Source organism: Charadrius vociferus, unplaced genomic scaffold, assembly GCF_000708025.1.
Source record: "Charadrius vociferus isolate BGI_N301 unplaced genomic scaffold, ASM70802v2 scaffold90, whole genome shotgun sequence".
Lineage (NCBI taxonomy): Eukaryota > Metazoa > Chordata > Aves > Charadriiformes > Charadriidae > Charadrius > Charadrius vociferus.
The window spans coordinates 7451130-7466006 of NW_009647222.1; the positions used below are offsets into that span (position 1 = coordinate 7451130).

Genomic DNA, 14877 nt, shown 5'->3' on the forward strand with positions numbered 1-14877 from the left:
TTTAAGACACATAATGATCCTAAGCAAAACTTTGTGAAAAGAAACACTTAGCTGTTGACTATACAAAACAAAGTTCCAGGCTCTATTCAGCTCCTGAGCTGCAGCTTTCTTATTAAGCTTAAAATTAATAGCTGTGGAAACTCAGCTACCCTGCTGATCCCAATGTTGAATGCCTTGCAGCGGGAAAGAGGCTGATTTCCACTCTTGTGATAGTGGGTTAACACCTTTGCACCACTCTAGTCATATACAGCTTTATCTAACATCTTATTTAGTATCTTTCATCTTGGAGGTAGATATTTTTTCCTGGGGCCACCAGGCTGCTTTGCACAAAAAGCTCAGTATTTCTGCTAGTTAAAACCAACTAGTATCATGACTAAGATTTCTACCAACCCCCTTATTTATCCGTGTTGGGTTGCAGTGCTTTATGCTCATATCACGTACTTACCACCCCATATGAACAGATGTGTCATCGTTACTGCATCATTTTATGGGTTGAACATTCTGACTTGTCTCATATAATTAAAATTATATGTTTATCTGAATCCAAGCTATTCAAGTAGTCGCTCTCAGCTTGTGAGCAGAGGAACTTGGAGGGAATATATAGTATCACTTACCTAAGATTTCTCTAAATCCCTGTCCAGAGCAGCCATGGTAGAATATGGTGACTATAATTTAGTTTCTTAGCTTTCTGGTCCTAATGAGGTGTAGAAGAAGAGTCTTGCGCACAGATTTCCTTCTGCAGTTCCACGTCTATATAATAGGAAACTCTTGAACTGTGAGCTTGATTTAGGAACGTATACCTGTAAGATTCTTGTCTTCTTAGGGCTTTAATTACTATGTAGGGTAATACTTTATTGTAATAATTCCACTTAGCAAGCTGGGAGATTGGAACTGCAATTGTTTTTCTCTGCAAAATATCTAGAAGCCTGAGACATCTTGACATAAAAATAGTAGGGCTAGGGAACCTTCAAGCATTCAAAATAAATAGGCTATTGCTAAAGAAAAGGATTTTAAGTGCATGGTTTCTTTTCTAGGAGCGCAATTAAAAACACAGCACTGTTGTTTAGTTCCTCAGGGCTGCAAGGTACCAGGCTTGGCAGAAGGCTTTCTGCAGTTGTCAGGTGATACAGTTTAATTAATCTGGGAACTAATCTCCCAAAATGCTGAGCAACTTCAGCTGCTCTACTGTAAATGGTGGTCATTTGCTGCAGATTTTTAAGGAGAATCAGATAACCTCTGGAGATTCTTACTATATGCAGTTGCATGCAGTGCATTGGCACCTCTGGATGCCCCAGTACCTTTTAAAAAGTAAGCCTGGAGTACCTGCTATCAGTCACTGGCAACTTGCAGTGCTGACTTCTTACGTGATGATGTCACCGCTGAAAGGCATAGCACAGCCACCTTCCCTGGGCTATTACTAAATGTTTTCAAATTCAGTGGAGGTTGATATTTTTAAGTAGGAACACTAATTCTCTTCCTGTTACTTCCTTTGTTGTTTGCTTGTGCCTGTTGAGCTTCATTTATCTTACCATGCTTTAAAATCACTGGAGCTATGCTAAACTTGTCGCTGATGTACAGCAGCTACCTAGCCTCTGATTTTCTCTTCCCTTGCCTTTGCTTCCATTTGCTGGATTTACGCATGTGCTGTTTTTCTTCCGAGTTTGTGGTGGTGGAATGCGCGCTGCCTTGCACCATGGGTCCTGTGGCAAAGGGGGCTTTGCAAGGCTGCCCTGCCAATGTATGAATTACGGGGCTGGCTATGGAAACCTGTGAGGAAGAGCAGCCAAGTGAATCTTGCATGCCACGTGTGAGACTAGATAGATCTGTACTGACTCGTCAGGAGATGTTGTTGTCACATTGTCTTATACATTATATATTGTGTTTATTTTTAAAATGGACAATATTTTGGTGGAAGGTGCTGCAGATGTTTATATTGGGAGTGCAGGCTATGTTCCTTCCAACTTCAAGAACTCTTTAGAATGGTGATGGAACATGACACCTTTTGCTTTGAGGATACTGGTTTAAATCCATTTTTATAGTTAATAGTCAATGTCCCTCAACTTCTCTCAGTGATTTGTGTAAAACAAGCTGGAAGTGCCAGCTCAGTTCTCACCACATGTATTTCCACATCACAAAAAATATGTTTGAAAACTATATCTGCTGCAATAAAAAAGCAGAAGGCTGTACTTGAGATGCAGTAGAACCAAGATTAGGCATGAGAGAGTGGAAGCATGACCCCCAGGATTTGAATCCCACAATCTGAATGTAAAGATTTCAAGTTCCAAAAAGTGGGTAATAACATAAGAATGAAATAATGTATTAGTTGAACATTTTTGGTGTGACTTCAACCATCTAAAAGAAATTTTAAAAAATCACAGACTAGATAAAAATAAAGTTAAGGATAGAAAGCATCCATTTGAGATTTAGAGGAGAAATTGAGGGAAACCATATGCAATCACCCAGGAGTAAGCAAAGCGTTAAATTGTCATTTAAGAATTACAGATGGTCTGCTATACGTGCATACTCCTAAATTGAATGGTGAAGCTCTGTTTCCATTTAAAAGACTGAACTTCTATTAACTTGATAGAGTCTGAGTTTCACTTAAAATCTGAATATGTGAAGTCATTTAACTAGAGGTGTATCTGATCCACCAGTGGGTTTGAGCTTATTGCAGAGCTTTGTGGCCTGTACCCCTTTCTCCTTTTTGTTCTTTGTGATCTTCTTTTGCAGTGGGAGGCATTTACACTGTGATCCAGACAAAAGCGAAAATTACAGCAGATGAATGGGGTGAAAACTATTTTCTGGTTGGTCCCTATTTTGAGCACAATGTGAAGACTCAGGTGGAAGCATGTGAGCCTCCAAACCCTGCAGTTAAGAAGGCAATGGACACCATGAAAAGCCAAGGGTGTCAGGTAATTGAGATGTGCTGCTGCTTCCCAGGGCGACAAAGCTGACTCTGAGGAGATTACAGTTCTGGTTAATGCTCTTGCCGTTCCACTTGACACAGCAGTCCTGGTCAATGTCACAATAGGAAAGGCTCAGAATCCACTGTTAGAACGGCAGAGTCAATTCATTAAAGGTTCTTTTTGAGGAAGAATCAGTTTATCCAATTACAGGTTTTAGCGGTCATTTATCTGCAAGTCTACTTAATTGGATTAATGACTTATTTATCCAGTCTCTAAATACAGTGAGATTTTAGTAGATATAATATAACCTTACTTTGACTGAACACTTATGTTACATTTGATGCTCTTGTACTGGAGAGAGAAAAGCATTCCACTAGCTCTCAATTTTTCTTATGTAGCATTATATTGAGTTGAAAGCCAGCAAGGGACACACCACAGGTGGCTTAAGAAAACCACCCAACTGACAAAGAATCTGCTTCGTTGGATCAATGCAACTGTCTATTTGTTCCCTAGGAAGAAAGGTTAAACCACAGCACAAGGAATAAGTTCATCTGTGTTTCCTATACAATTTTTAACCAGTGTTTTCTGTGTGATCTCAGACAAACATCATAGCCTCTCTGTGACTATTTCTCCAACAATAAACTTCTTCCTATAAGGGTGATCTGCTGAAAGGAATAGAATCTGCTGTGTTGATGGGAAAGCTACTAAGCTGCAAGCAACTGCAGCCTTGAGGAAATCGATTACCTGAAAACGAGTGGAAGATAGCACATGCTAAATCTGACCTCCTCTATTGAAAGTCCTCATCAGAGATCTAGAACTCACCTTCACTCTGATTCAGCATTGAGTCCCTTAGAGATGCTAGTTGGCAGGAGGAAAAATTGTCTGCTTATAATGTGTGCTGAACAGATGTGAAAAGCATTGAGAGGCAGCAGCAAGGAAGCATTCTTACAGGCTTCTGTTGCTGAGGGGCATGACACACTTTAATGTAGAAATTCATAAACTTATTGGACTGCCACCAGCTGTGGCGCTGGTAATGTGTTATCTCCCTTTGTAACAGCAGTTCTGCTGTTGTTAGGATCCAATGTCCTATTGCATATTATGTAGACGTGTATTGTCAGATGTATAAGTGCCACAGCTTGGGAAAGTGGCTGTTGGGGACAATAACATTGTCTATACACCACTTGCTGTTCCAACAATGCATTCAATTTAATCAGCCAACGCTGCCAGCCTAGCATGTGCATTGTGGTGCTGGAGTATTCACATATAGCAGCAAATCTGTCCCAGGTACGTCAAGTATAGCTTTGATCTCTAATAATGACGCTCTAGTTTCCAGGAGCTGTGCTTATCCTATTAGCATTTATGTCTGGATTTTGCTTATGCATCACAATGGATCCCTCTAAACCAGGGGACCTAGGAACGCTTCCAAATTTCTTGGGTCAGGTGTGTTCCTGGCCACAGCCAAATTCCGTATTTAGATGAAGTCTGGGTTCACACAAGCTCCCTGCTCTTTAACCTCATTTTCCTGAATAAGAAACCTGGATAGCCTGAAATAAGTACATAAGGAGCTGACCCTCCTTCACACACTTGTCTTTGTTACACTCTGTATTTTTTGTGCAAACAGGTCTAAGAGCTTTCATCTCATTGTTTTCAAGACTTGACCTGTATTCAGCCCATACTAGCGTCAGGGCTGGGTTCAATCCCCGAGGTCCCAGAGCTTGGTGAATGAAAAGAGTTTGAACAGTGGCATAAAAGATTCTTCTCCATGAGTTATAAACTGCACTAGTCTCCCTATAGTACCTCGTTCTTCCAGATTAATAGGTCTCTGCTGCTATAGCCATTTTGATGGTAGGATTAATGTGAAATAATTTGACGGTACAGACTGATACAATCTGTATTGTGTTGCCTTATGACAGTTCAGTCTACTCTCCTGGTTGGACAGGTAGGTTATATCAGTGGGTTTCTAAATACTCTTAGAGGTGTTTAACTCTGCTGATGCAGATAAAGCAGGAAAGCTGTATTTTTAGGCTGATGTGGTTTTAGGTATTATTACACGTTCTGATTGATCCTTCCACTCTGTCAAAGGGCATCAACTGTGCTGCTTGGACAGAATGAGGAAATGTAGATACAGTTCCCAAGCACCTGTCCTACAAAATCTGTCACCAATAATCCAACATAAATGGCAAAAGATTAGTGACAAATCTGACGGAAAGAAAATAATAATTTTGAAGTAAGAACAGAAACAGCATAGATACTTCAATAAGATCGTAAGACCTCATTATTCAACCAAGTACAGTCCTCCTAAGCTTTTTTTCATTAAAAAAAGGTAATATTGCAATGAAAATCTAAAATGAAAGTCTTGAAAACAAAATGGTCTTAAAGATTGTCGTTTCCTTTTACCCCTGTCTTTGGTCCAGTATTACTCCGTGTATTTTGCAAGGAAAACCACAAATCCTGGGTATGTAGGACTATGATCACATATTCCTTATGTAAAATACTTAACATTTGATGGATGAAAACAGTTATGCTAATTGGCCTTTACGCTCACTTTCATATTGTCTGCTTACATCCTTGCCTCTTTCCCATAGGTCTTTTTTGGAAGATGGCTGATAGAGGGCAGCCCATATGTCTTACTGTTTGATATAGGATCAGCAGCTTGGAATCTGGACAGGTGGAAAGGTGAATTTTGGGATGCCAGCAACATAGGGATCCCTTTTCATGACCGAGAAGCCAACGATGCTGTGATTTTTGGATCGTTAACAGCCTGGTTTTTGAAAGAGGTACAGTTTTTATACAGATTTTCAAACCTCAGCCTTGTCAGCAGGGCAAAAAATCTTTGGAATGTGGTTCCTATTCCCCAGTTTGAAAATTATGATTTTAAGGAAGTTGATACCTGATGTAGATCAAATTTGTATTTAGAACTTAAATCTAAAGTGGCCATTTAACTGCATTTTTCTGGGAGAATGCAGGGTGGTGGTGGGATGCTGCACTATGTGAAATCTGCAGTGTCTGTTCTTCTCAATTACCTTGTTTGTCACTGGATGCCCTTACAAGTAGGATCTCAAACTCCCTTCTCTCCAACAGTGGTCAAGTTGTCACACTCACAAACTGTCCTTGAAGCCGGTCAAGTCACATCTCAGCAATTAGGGGGGAATATAGACAGACAGAAAGAATTAATAATAGCACTGTGACTTCACATGTCACTCTACCACAGCCTACCTGAAGAGAAGAAACTTTGTTAATCTGCAGAATCATTTGTCTGTCATAGGTGCTCATGATTTTCTTATCCAAACAAGAGTTTCAACAGCAGAAGGGCAAGTTAAAGGAAACAAGAGTGACTGTGCTTGCCAGAGCTCCCTAACACCCTAGGAAGGATACTGTTCTGAGGCACTAGTGAGGCACATGCGCTTCTTGGACTAAGGATTAGGGCTGATGAGAATCAAGACACATGACCACTTAAAACACTGTACTGCATTGTCATATGAAAGAAAGCAAGCACAAGACGACATGAAAAAAAGAGGTTTCTGGGGCTGGGATGATGAGCAGGGTAATGTGTGTTTCATGTATGTTCTTTCTAATTGTTTTCAGCTTTCCTGTCAGTTTGATGACAAGCCCAACATAATTGCCCACTTCCATGAGTGGCAGGCAGGAGTCGGTTTAATACTGTCTCGATCTCAGAAACTTCCTGTTGCCACAATTTTTACTACCCATGCGACTCTGCTTGGGAGATACCTGTGTGCAGCCAGTATAGATTTTTACAACAATCTTGACCAGGTAAGAGACATTTTTCTCATTCCTTCTTTTTTCAGTTAATCGGCTCCTGGCTCCTTTTCTGTTTACTGTGCCACACCATATATTGTATACTGTGTGATCACTTTTGATTGACCCACAGCTGAGTTATAGGCTGCCAGTTCCAGAGCACAAGAAATGGTATTTGTAAGACCATGAGGTGTCTAGGCACGAGTGCCTTTGTCTCTGTGTCATCTGACAGGTCTTAAAGCTCAGTGGAGTCTAGAATACTTGCACTACCTTCAGTGAACTTTGATTTACCAGATTTGCACTGCAGAGTACTGAAACTCATTCAGCCTCCAGTCAAGTCAGTGCCTTAGTCCAATCCAGTGATACATGGAGTAATATTGCAGCAGTACAGGATTGCCAACAGAGATTCTTAACCTTCTTTTCAATGGTTTGGGACTTCTTTCAAAAACAAGTCAAGCGCCCTTGAGAATGTTCCCCTTTTTGTGCAGGAAAGGCATCCATTGCTAGAGTTGATTGCTATAGTTTGGGAGTTACTGTTAGCAGTATGATTAACCACTGAATGTAAAACCCATTCAGCTGTAGTCATCATCTGGCACTTTAGGTGCAGCCTCACAGCAGTCTGTCTTAATGAAAGGCAGTAGAAAAAATAGCTGGTAGCCCTCCTCTTGCTGAAATTACCCTGTAATTCCCTTAATTTTTTTTTTTCTTTCCCCACCCTTCTTCTTAATTCTTGGAAGTCTTAAGTCCTTCTACTTTCAAACCTTTCATGTTAGGCTTAATTTGTATTAATTCCCTTAATTTTTTTTTTCTTTCCCCACCCTCCTTCTTAATTCTTGCAAGTCATAAGTCCTTCTACTTTGAAACCTTTCATGTTAGGCTTAATTTGTAACTGGCAAATGTAGGAAATATTTTCTGAGTTCATAAGACCTACATCTGTTTCTTGGATTTTTTTTTTTAAACTATCTAGTGGTTTTGGTTTTCACTGTTCTCTTTCCACTCAAAGCATAACACCGACCAACATTTCAAGGACCCAGATGTCTTAAGCACTGCCTTCGGCAGAGGTCCATTACCTGATCTGGGATTTCTAATACGGTTACAGACATACTGAGTTCAAGAGATTTTTGCATTCCAGCACTTACTCAGGGTAGAGGTAGTTAAAAGGCTAAAACAACTGCCATATTCACTGTCCATGTATTTCCTTGGCTAAAATCAATGAAGCAGGTTGGCAATTTTCACTTGGATGTTTGAAGTTTGACACTCTGTGGAACAGCATCTTCCAAAGACAAGGCCCAAGCAGTAGTGTGCTACTGGCCTTACTCAGAAGTGCAGAATAGATAGACATTCCAGTGTGCTCCAAGGAAACAGTCATTTACCTTACTCTTTTTTTTTCTTTTTTTTATTTTCTTTAGCGCCAATGGCAACTATTGAACCGACTGAACACACTAAGAGTAAAAGACTGTCTCCACTCATTTACTCATATGCATAAAGGTTGTAGCATGGTGGTGCTTAGGGGGAATTCTCATTGCCCACTGGTGTAACTAACATAAGTGGTTACTCCTTCTAGGCTTCCTCTATCATCAGTGGAATTGCACTGGCCTCTTCATAATTAGTGTAAGGCAAACATCCCCAAATTACCATCTGAAAGATCTGTCTCCATCTATCACCTAGGAAAACTAGCCTCTTAAATTAGATACATTTGTTAGGTGCATTAATGAGGCAGCATGAATAACCCAGTCATGCTGTCAGACCCAAGTTTCACAAGTCTAGACATTCCTTCTCCCTCATATTCTCCTTATGTGTATATATGCAAAATCCAGCTTTAAAGTCACGTTAAATCATTTTTCTCTGGATGGAGCTAGATCAAAAGACCTAAAACCATGCAGTTTCAGGTTTAACACTTGAGAAAGCAGGGACTTTTCATTCATTCATTCAGCCTTGCATCTTACAGATAATTTGTTAGTAAGGAAACCATAGTAAAAACAAAAAGAAGAAAAAAGGAGAGGGGAAGGGGCATTAAAAATGAGAAATTAGAATTAAAAAAAAAGAGAATGCTGATTATTTTACAAACTGATGCTAAAAATACTATGTCAGTGCCTTGTCTTCCTTTTGTAAAGAAAATTCTGAAAAAATCCAACTTGATTTGTTTTGTATTCTGGTTAATTTGGCGAGCTACAAGTAGTCTGGTAAAATAGTCTGCTTTTCTCAAATGCAACTTTTTTTTCCACTTTGGGATAACTTTGGGGGCTTCACCCATGTCTGTGTACTTAAAAGAAAAAGTAATGATCTTATATCTGAACAGACTTACAGATTTAAATGTATTTATAATCTAGTCACAGTATTTATATCATTTTTACTGTTCACACATGACACGGCCAATTCTATGTGATAAGGTGCTGTCCATCCTTCTGCAAAGCTTCACAAATCCCATTGGTAACTATCCGTGGCCGGTCTGGCCCAAACCACGACAATGATAAATACAGAAATTTCTATTCAGATTTTATTCTATGAATATATGGAATGAAACATATGTATCAGTTTTAAGTATTATAAACTGTTTAAAATAAAATTTAAGGTAGGAAGCTTGGATTTCTAGACCCTAATGCTTTTTGTCCTCTGTGGAAAGATTGACCTTTAAAGGTACTAATAGAGGAAATCATGCCAACCTGTTATACTACTGTTTAACACGCTTATAGTGTGCTAAAGCTCTCCCTGACAAAGTTAACTTTTAGTAAGAGATCAGGTATCTTAATGAGGGCTCTTTGGGCCAGCTGGACCTTTTTACAGCCAAAAAGTCAGTTGATATGAGGTTGATCTGGAGTACAGTAATTAAATGATACAGATGGCTAAGTCTTCCAAGGCTATTCATGTTGCTGTCTTCTAGTAGTAAGCTATTAAGGTCAAGTAAGCAGTATGTCCAGTGGAGAATATTCTTCAGGGCTTCCTAATGTTTAATCTTTGGATGAGATAATATATTTTTAGGGCATGTCATCCCTTCTCACCCCACAGTAGAATAGCTGGCTTTCCTGTTTCAGTGCTATTGCATAATTTTCTTCCTTTAAAGCATAATAATAATAATTGATTTTAAGTTCTCACTGTTGATCCGTGTTTTATGGTTAGAACACAGTTTCCACCAGCTTTAAGCACAGCAGCTGAGATGGGTGGGAAAGATGCAACTGTAGTATGTGCTGTACTAGGTATCACAGAAAAATGGTTGCAGCGCAAAAGGAAAGAGTATGATTTAATTGTGCAGAGAGACAATCAGGCATGCACAGCTCCTGCAGAGGAAAGAGGAAACCTCACGTTCCCTTTTCTAGTCCCCAACACAGTCCACAAAAAGCTGGCTTAGAATGCCTGCTAGAGAGATCTCTACTCACCCCTCTAAGACCAGGTGCTTTTCTGCAATGTTGAAGGATTTAACAGTGAGATCCACAGGCAAAACCATGACATGATTGTGTGATGACTGATAAAAGATATTTACCTGTCATCTTCACAGTCCTTTCTCTCTCTCCTTTCACAGTGCCCTGGCTGTGTGTGGCCAGTGTTTTTTTCTTCACCGTAATATTTCCTGTCAGCCCTGACACTGTAACATACTTTCAATTTGTCCTCCACTGTCCTCTCAAACACGGGACCTGTGAAAACTTGACTTTCAGCCTTACTAGTCTTTTGGGGAAAAGTTAAGAATGACTTAGTGAAGGGTTGCCACACTGTGATGTGTGATTCTTTTCAGACTCCCTAAATCACGCAGAGGCCTGGACCATAGGCTACTAAAACTCTTTGTTTTGTAAACTGAGGGCACATGTCAGCCTGTGAGCTGTAAGAGAACATTTTCTCGGAGACTGAAAACCTGCTCAACCTAGCAGATTAGAGCTGTAGATTGCTGGAAGATAGGAGGGTACCCTATCAGTGTAATGACTGTAACGTTGTCTGACTCCTGACCTCTTCCTGAGCCATCTGCTCTTTGCCTCAGTCAGAGACGGGATTCTGGTTCTTATACAGCATTACTGTATAAGATTGTACAATTATTATATTCTTACAGTCTTAACTCACTTCATCTGGATTGGGAGAAATTTAGCTGCCTCTGCTCCAGTGGAAACCTGGGTGTTAAACCCTTAACAGTGTGCGCAGGAGCAGTAACACTGTTGTGTTCCCAGCAGCATGTAACAAACAATGGAAGGCAATGTCTGAGCTAAGGAACCCTGAGGCAATAACCATACCAGTTATTCAGCGTACGTTTTAGTTCCTAGGTTCACATTTAAATCACTCTGATACTGGAGGAAGGAAGGAAGGGAAAACAAAAAGCACAAAACAGGAGGTGACTTGCACGGTAACTGGTAGTGTGTGATATTTTTATTTACTTTAAAGCATCTGAAGAACCCTGGGTAAATGGCTGGGTCAGGGATTGCTAACCCTGCCTACAGGCTTAAACTCTTCCAAAGTCCACACTTTCTAATTTCAGTAACAAGCAGGGTATGTTATGTGCTTAATTCCCAATGGAGATATTATCATAGATGTAACGATACTTAAGAAGTTTCACAGATCTAAATAGTCCAACCATGTCATGGCTTGGGCTGGGCTAGCCACTAAAACAAATGACAGATGCTCTTTTACTTCTCTTCCCTTCAGAGAATGGGGAGCATCTCTCTTCAGGGAGAGAAGGATGAGAGAGAAAAGGGACTTATGAGTTTAAAAAAAAAATAAACTACTTTAATGAAAGTATTAATACAATAATAAAAATAAAATAATTAAATATATACAAAGGCATATTGAACTCCCAGAATGACGATCAGGCACCGGGTAAGTCCCAGACTGGACTCAGCAATGCACGGGAAGTCGATTCCAGATCTAAATTCAGGAATACATGATCGGGATCAAAGGCAGACAAACAGACAGAGTCCTCCTTGGACCCCAGCCACTGAAGAAAGAGAGCTGACGCTTTGATCCCTCAGCTTTTATACTGAGCATGAGGCAGGTGGGATCGGATACCCTGTTGGTCAGTTTTGGGTCACCTGTCCTGTCCACTTCTCCCTGCAGGTGCAACCCCTCTACGCTTTTCTGCTTCTGACCCTCCAACGGGGCATAAAACAAAATTAGCTGACCTTGGTTGTTATAGCAATAGCTATAAGCAAGAGCTTTGCTGCATACCATTCCTTGGCATAAATTATAAACAACCAGGTCTTACCACTCTGGAAGCGGCCTACTGTCTTAAAAATACGCTGTTAATTTCGGAGAGTTCAGTTAGTTAGAAGAGGCTTAGCTGCAAAGTAAAATTACTGAACAGAAAATTGGTTCTGTTTTATCTCAAACCAGGACAAACCAGCAATACATTTTTCCCATTGTCCCCACGTCCAGTGTAGCTTTTACACTGGTGAAAGTAAGGTTATGTTTGTGCTAAGATAAACTGAACCAAAATAGCTAATCTAGAAGGTAGAAAGTTCTGTGAAAAAAAGTCCTGAGCCTGTGGAGCCTTTTTCTCTTCAGGAGGAACTGAGTTCTCAGCTGAAGATCAAGAATGTTGGTCTTTTATTGCTTTCCCCATTGTTTACGGGGATTGGCTTATTTAGGGGTTTTTTTGGCTGGTTGGTTGGTGGTTTTTTTGGTCTCATTTCAGCCCTGTGGGGTTTTTAATAGACCAAGGCCTTTCATAAATTGACTGAGAGAAACTGATGGTCCAGGCTTAGCTCATAGGTGAATAGATAGCTGTATTGGGAGCAGTCTTTTTGGCAAATGATCTAACCTGGAATTTCATCTGAGAGTGACCACCTGAAATGGTTTTGTAGACCACTGGTGTGGCATAATGGAGAAATTTGTAGGCTTCAGCCTCTGATGCTTCTTACTAAAAAGTCACCTTGATAGAAAAAGTGCTCTAAGGAGAAGAAAAAAAAAAAACAACCCTCATTCTTCATTGCATTTTTCCTTATATAAGGTTGACATGCCAATGTGTAACACTTTTATTTAGACCTAGCAACATTTTACATTCTGCTCATAGAACAGCTCATAGTGCAGCTGAATCTAGTTTGCAAAGTGGTGGAGAATCCTAGCTCAAGAGATCTCAAAGGAAAAATACTAAAAATCCCAATGAAAATGAATAGTCAAGAGCCTTTATGCTGACAATATAGGAGCACAAGCTCTCATTCCACTTAGTACAGTACTGTCCCGGCTGTCACTGAGCTCACTGTTATGCAAAGCTGATCCGCTTTGTTAGTAGAGCAGCTAATGGAAATCTGATTTAAGCCAGGAAGTGTAAATTTCATTCTTACTTGGCATGGCAGAGCTGTACCAGAATGAAAGTTCCAGTTGCACAAGACAAAAATCAATGGGAGTTAAATTTGACGTAAACTGGGTTTTAAAAAGAGTAATTCTTACATAATTCAGACAATGGCAGCCAGTGAGATTACCCTAGATGTGAGGATATTTCCATTCTACCTTTTGGTAGATCTAAACTTCAGGCCTACCTCTGACTGTTCCTGATTGGACTGCAGAACTGCCTTGTGAACTTGAGTGTGCCACTGATTCTAAAGACCAGAAGAGCTAATTTCATTCTCTGCCTAAAATCCTCAGCTAAAAATTCGTGCATCAAATCTACACCTTTTATTTGAGATACAAACTACTTACAAAAACATTATCCGCTTTTGACATAAGGTTCAAGTGGTGAGGGGAATCTATATTATTTATGCAAAGGGGTCACAAAGTTATTCGTTATCAAAACTATGTATTTTAATTCCGGTTTGAATTTGTCTTGGCTTAACTTCTGTTAGCTTTCATCATACTTTTTTTTTCTTCATGAAAACATAGTCTAGTATCAGTATCTAGAGATTTTATGCAGACTGTGACAAATAGTTTACCTGTCTTTCAGAAAAGTATTTATATAGCTAGTATAGTCTTTCCTCTTTTTTGACTCTCAAATCACTCCTCTGCTTTTGTAAATTCCTTGCAATTTGTCTTTATCGTTTTGAAGTAGGAATGCCTGATTTGGATTTTTTTTTTTATTACTTCACTGACTGTTCACTGTTTCCAAGAGAAGCATAATGCCAATATCACATAACTGCTTTATTTTCTCTTCTTTTTGCATTCAAAGATCATCTTAGCTGTCTTAATCAGAAAGTCATGCTGGGTTGTTCAGAGGTTGCCTACTGTGCCCTCTAAAATGCTAAATTTTAAGACATGAATGAAATGTTATGCTTATCACATGGATCCAAAGAAAGGACAGAAATGAGCTGAAATTTTTACTCAGAATTGCATTGCAGCAAATGCAAGTTTTACTCCAAAGCATGGTGCCTGTGGAACATCTTCCTGTTTTGCTTTGAAATTAGAGTGGCCTTATAAGGGAGGCATTTTCCCCTCTAATTCTTGCCATCATGTAAATTCTAAGAATCTGCTTGGTTTCTAACAATCAAAATAGGAGGGGATCCTCACTGGGAGCAGTGGAATATTTACAGGGAAGTGGATATTGAAGTCATTAATCTTTAAAAGTCACTGAGGGAAGAAATAGTTGGACTCACTGATCTTAAGGGTATTTTCCAACCTAAATAATTCTATAAACAGTTAATCTGGCTTAGATCTGTCTTTCTGTTGATGCAGCTTTCATTTGTGACTTTGCTAGTGTTCCCATTTGCTGATAACAGCAAACAAACAAAAGTAAGCATGACGCACTTCACAGATATTTTGCTTTGCCCTTGCTGAGTGTGAATGCTATGGAGCATAGTTCACAGGGGCCAGAGCTAGGGCAGACAAGCATTCAGACGGCAGAGCCAATTGCTGAGCAGGAACAGTGGTTTTGGGGGTGAAGAGCAGCTTCATTTCAGTATATTGGCTCAATACAGTGCCATGCCCTGTGTTGCTGCTAATTCTGGAGCTAATACTGTCACAGCAAGCTCAGCTGTCTTTGCACAGTACTGTGTGGACTAAATTTGTCTCCTGCACTGTCTCATCGATTAAGTTCCTTTTAACCTGCCCTTCAACTTGTCTAGCATTTATTTTCTGAAGTCACTCGTCTAGCCTGGTCAGAGGTGCGCAGTGAGGTTTCTTACCCCGCACTATAAGTGAAGTCAAAGGTCAAGATCTTGCTTTACCGATCGGTGGAGGGAACTGCTGGAAAGTGAGAGCAAATGAAATGTGAGAACTCTGACCTCAGTTTATACTTGCTAATAGACATGGAATTGTGTACCTTTGAAAAAGCGTGCCAAAAGTCATGCAAGTATGTACAAAATAAAATATT

At 39.9% G+C, this 14877-nt stretch overlaps 1 protein-coding gene across 1 annotated transcript in view; it reads left to right on the plus strand.

Annotated features, from left to right (window-relative positions):
• The window catches only part of GYS2 (glycogen synthase 2 (liver)), a 45795-nt gene that overhangs the window by 6840 nt on the left and 24078 nt on the right, over positions 1–14877 (plus strand). Inside the window, exons 2-4 of the mRNA XM_009879674.1 lie at positions 2731–2912; positions 5492–5683; positions 6492–6677. Of these exons, the coding sequence (XP_009877976.1) occupies positions 2731–2912; positions 5492–5683; positions 6492–6677 (560 nt within the window). The remainder of the gene's footprint in view (positions 1–2730; positions 2913–5491; positions 5684–6491; positions 6678–14877) is intronic.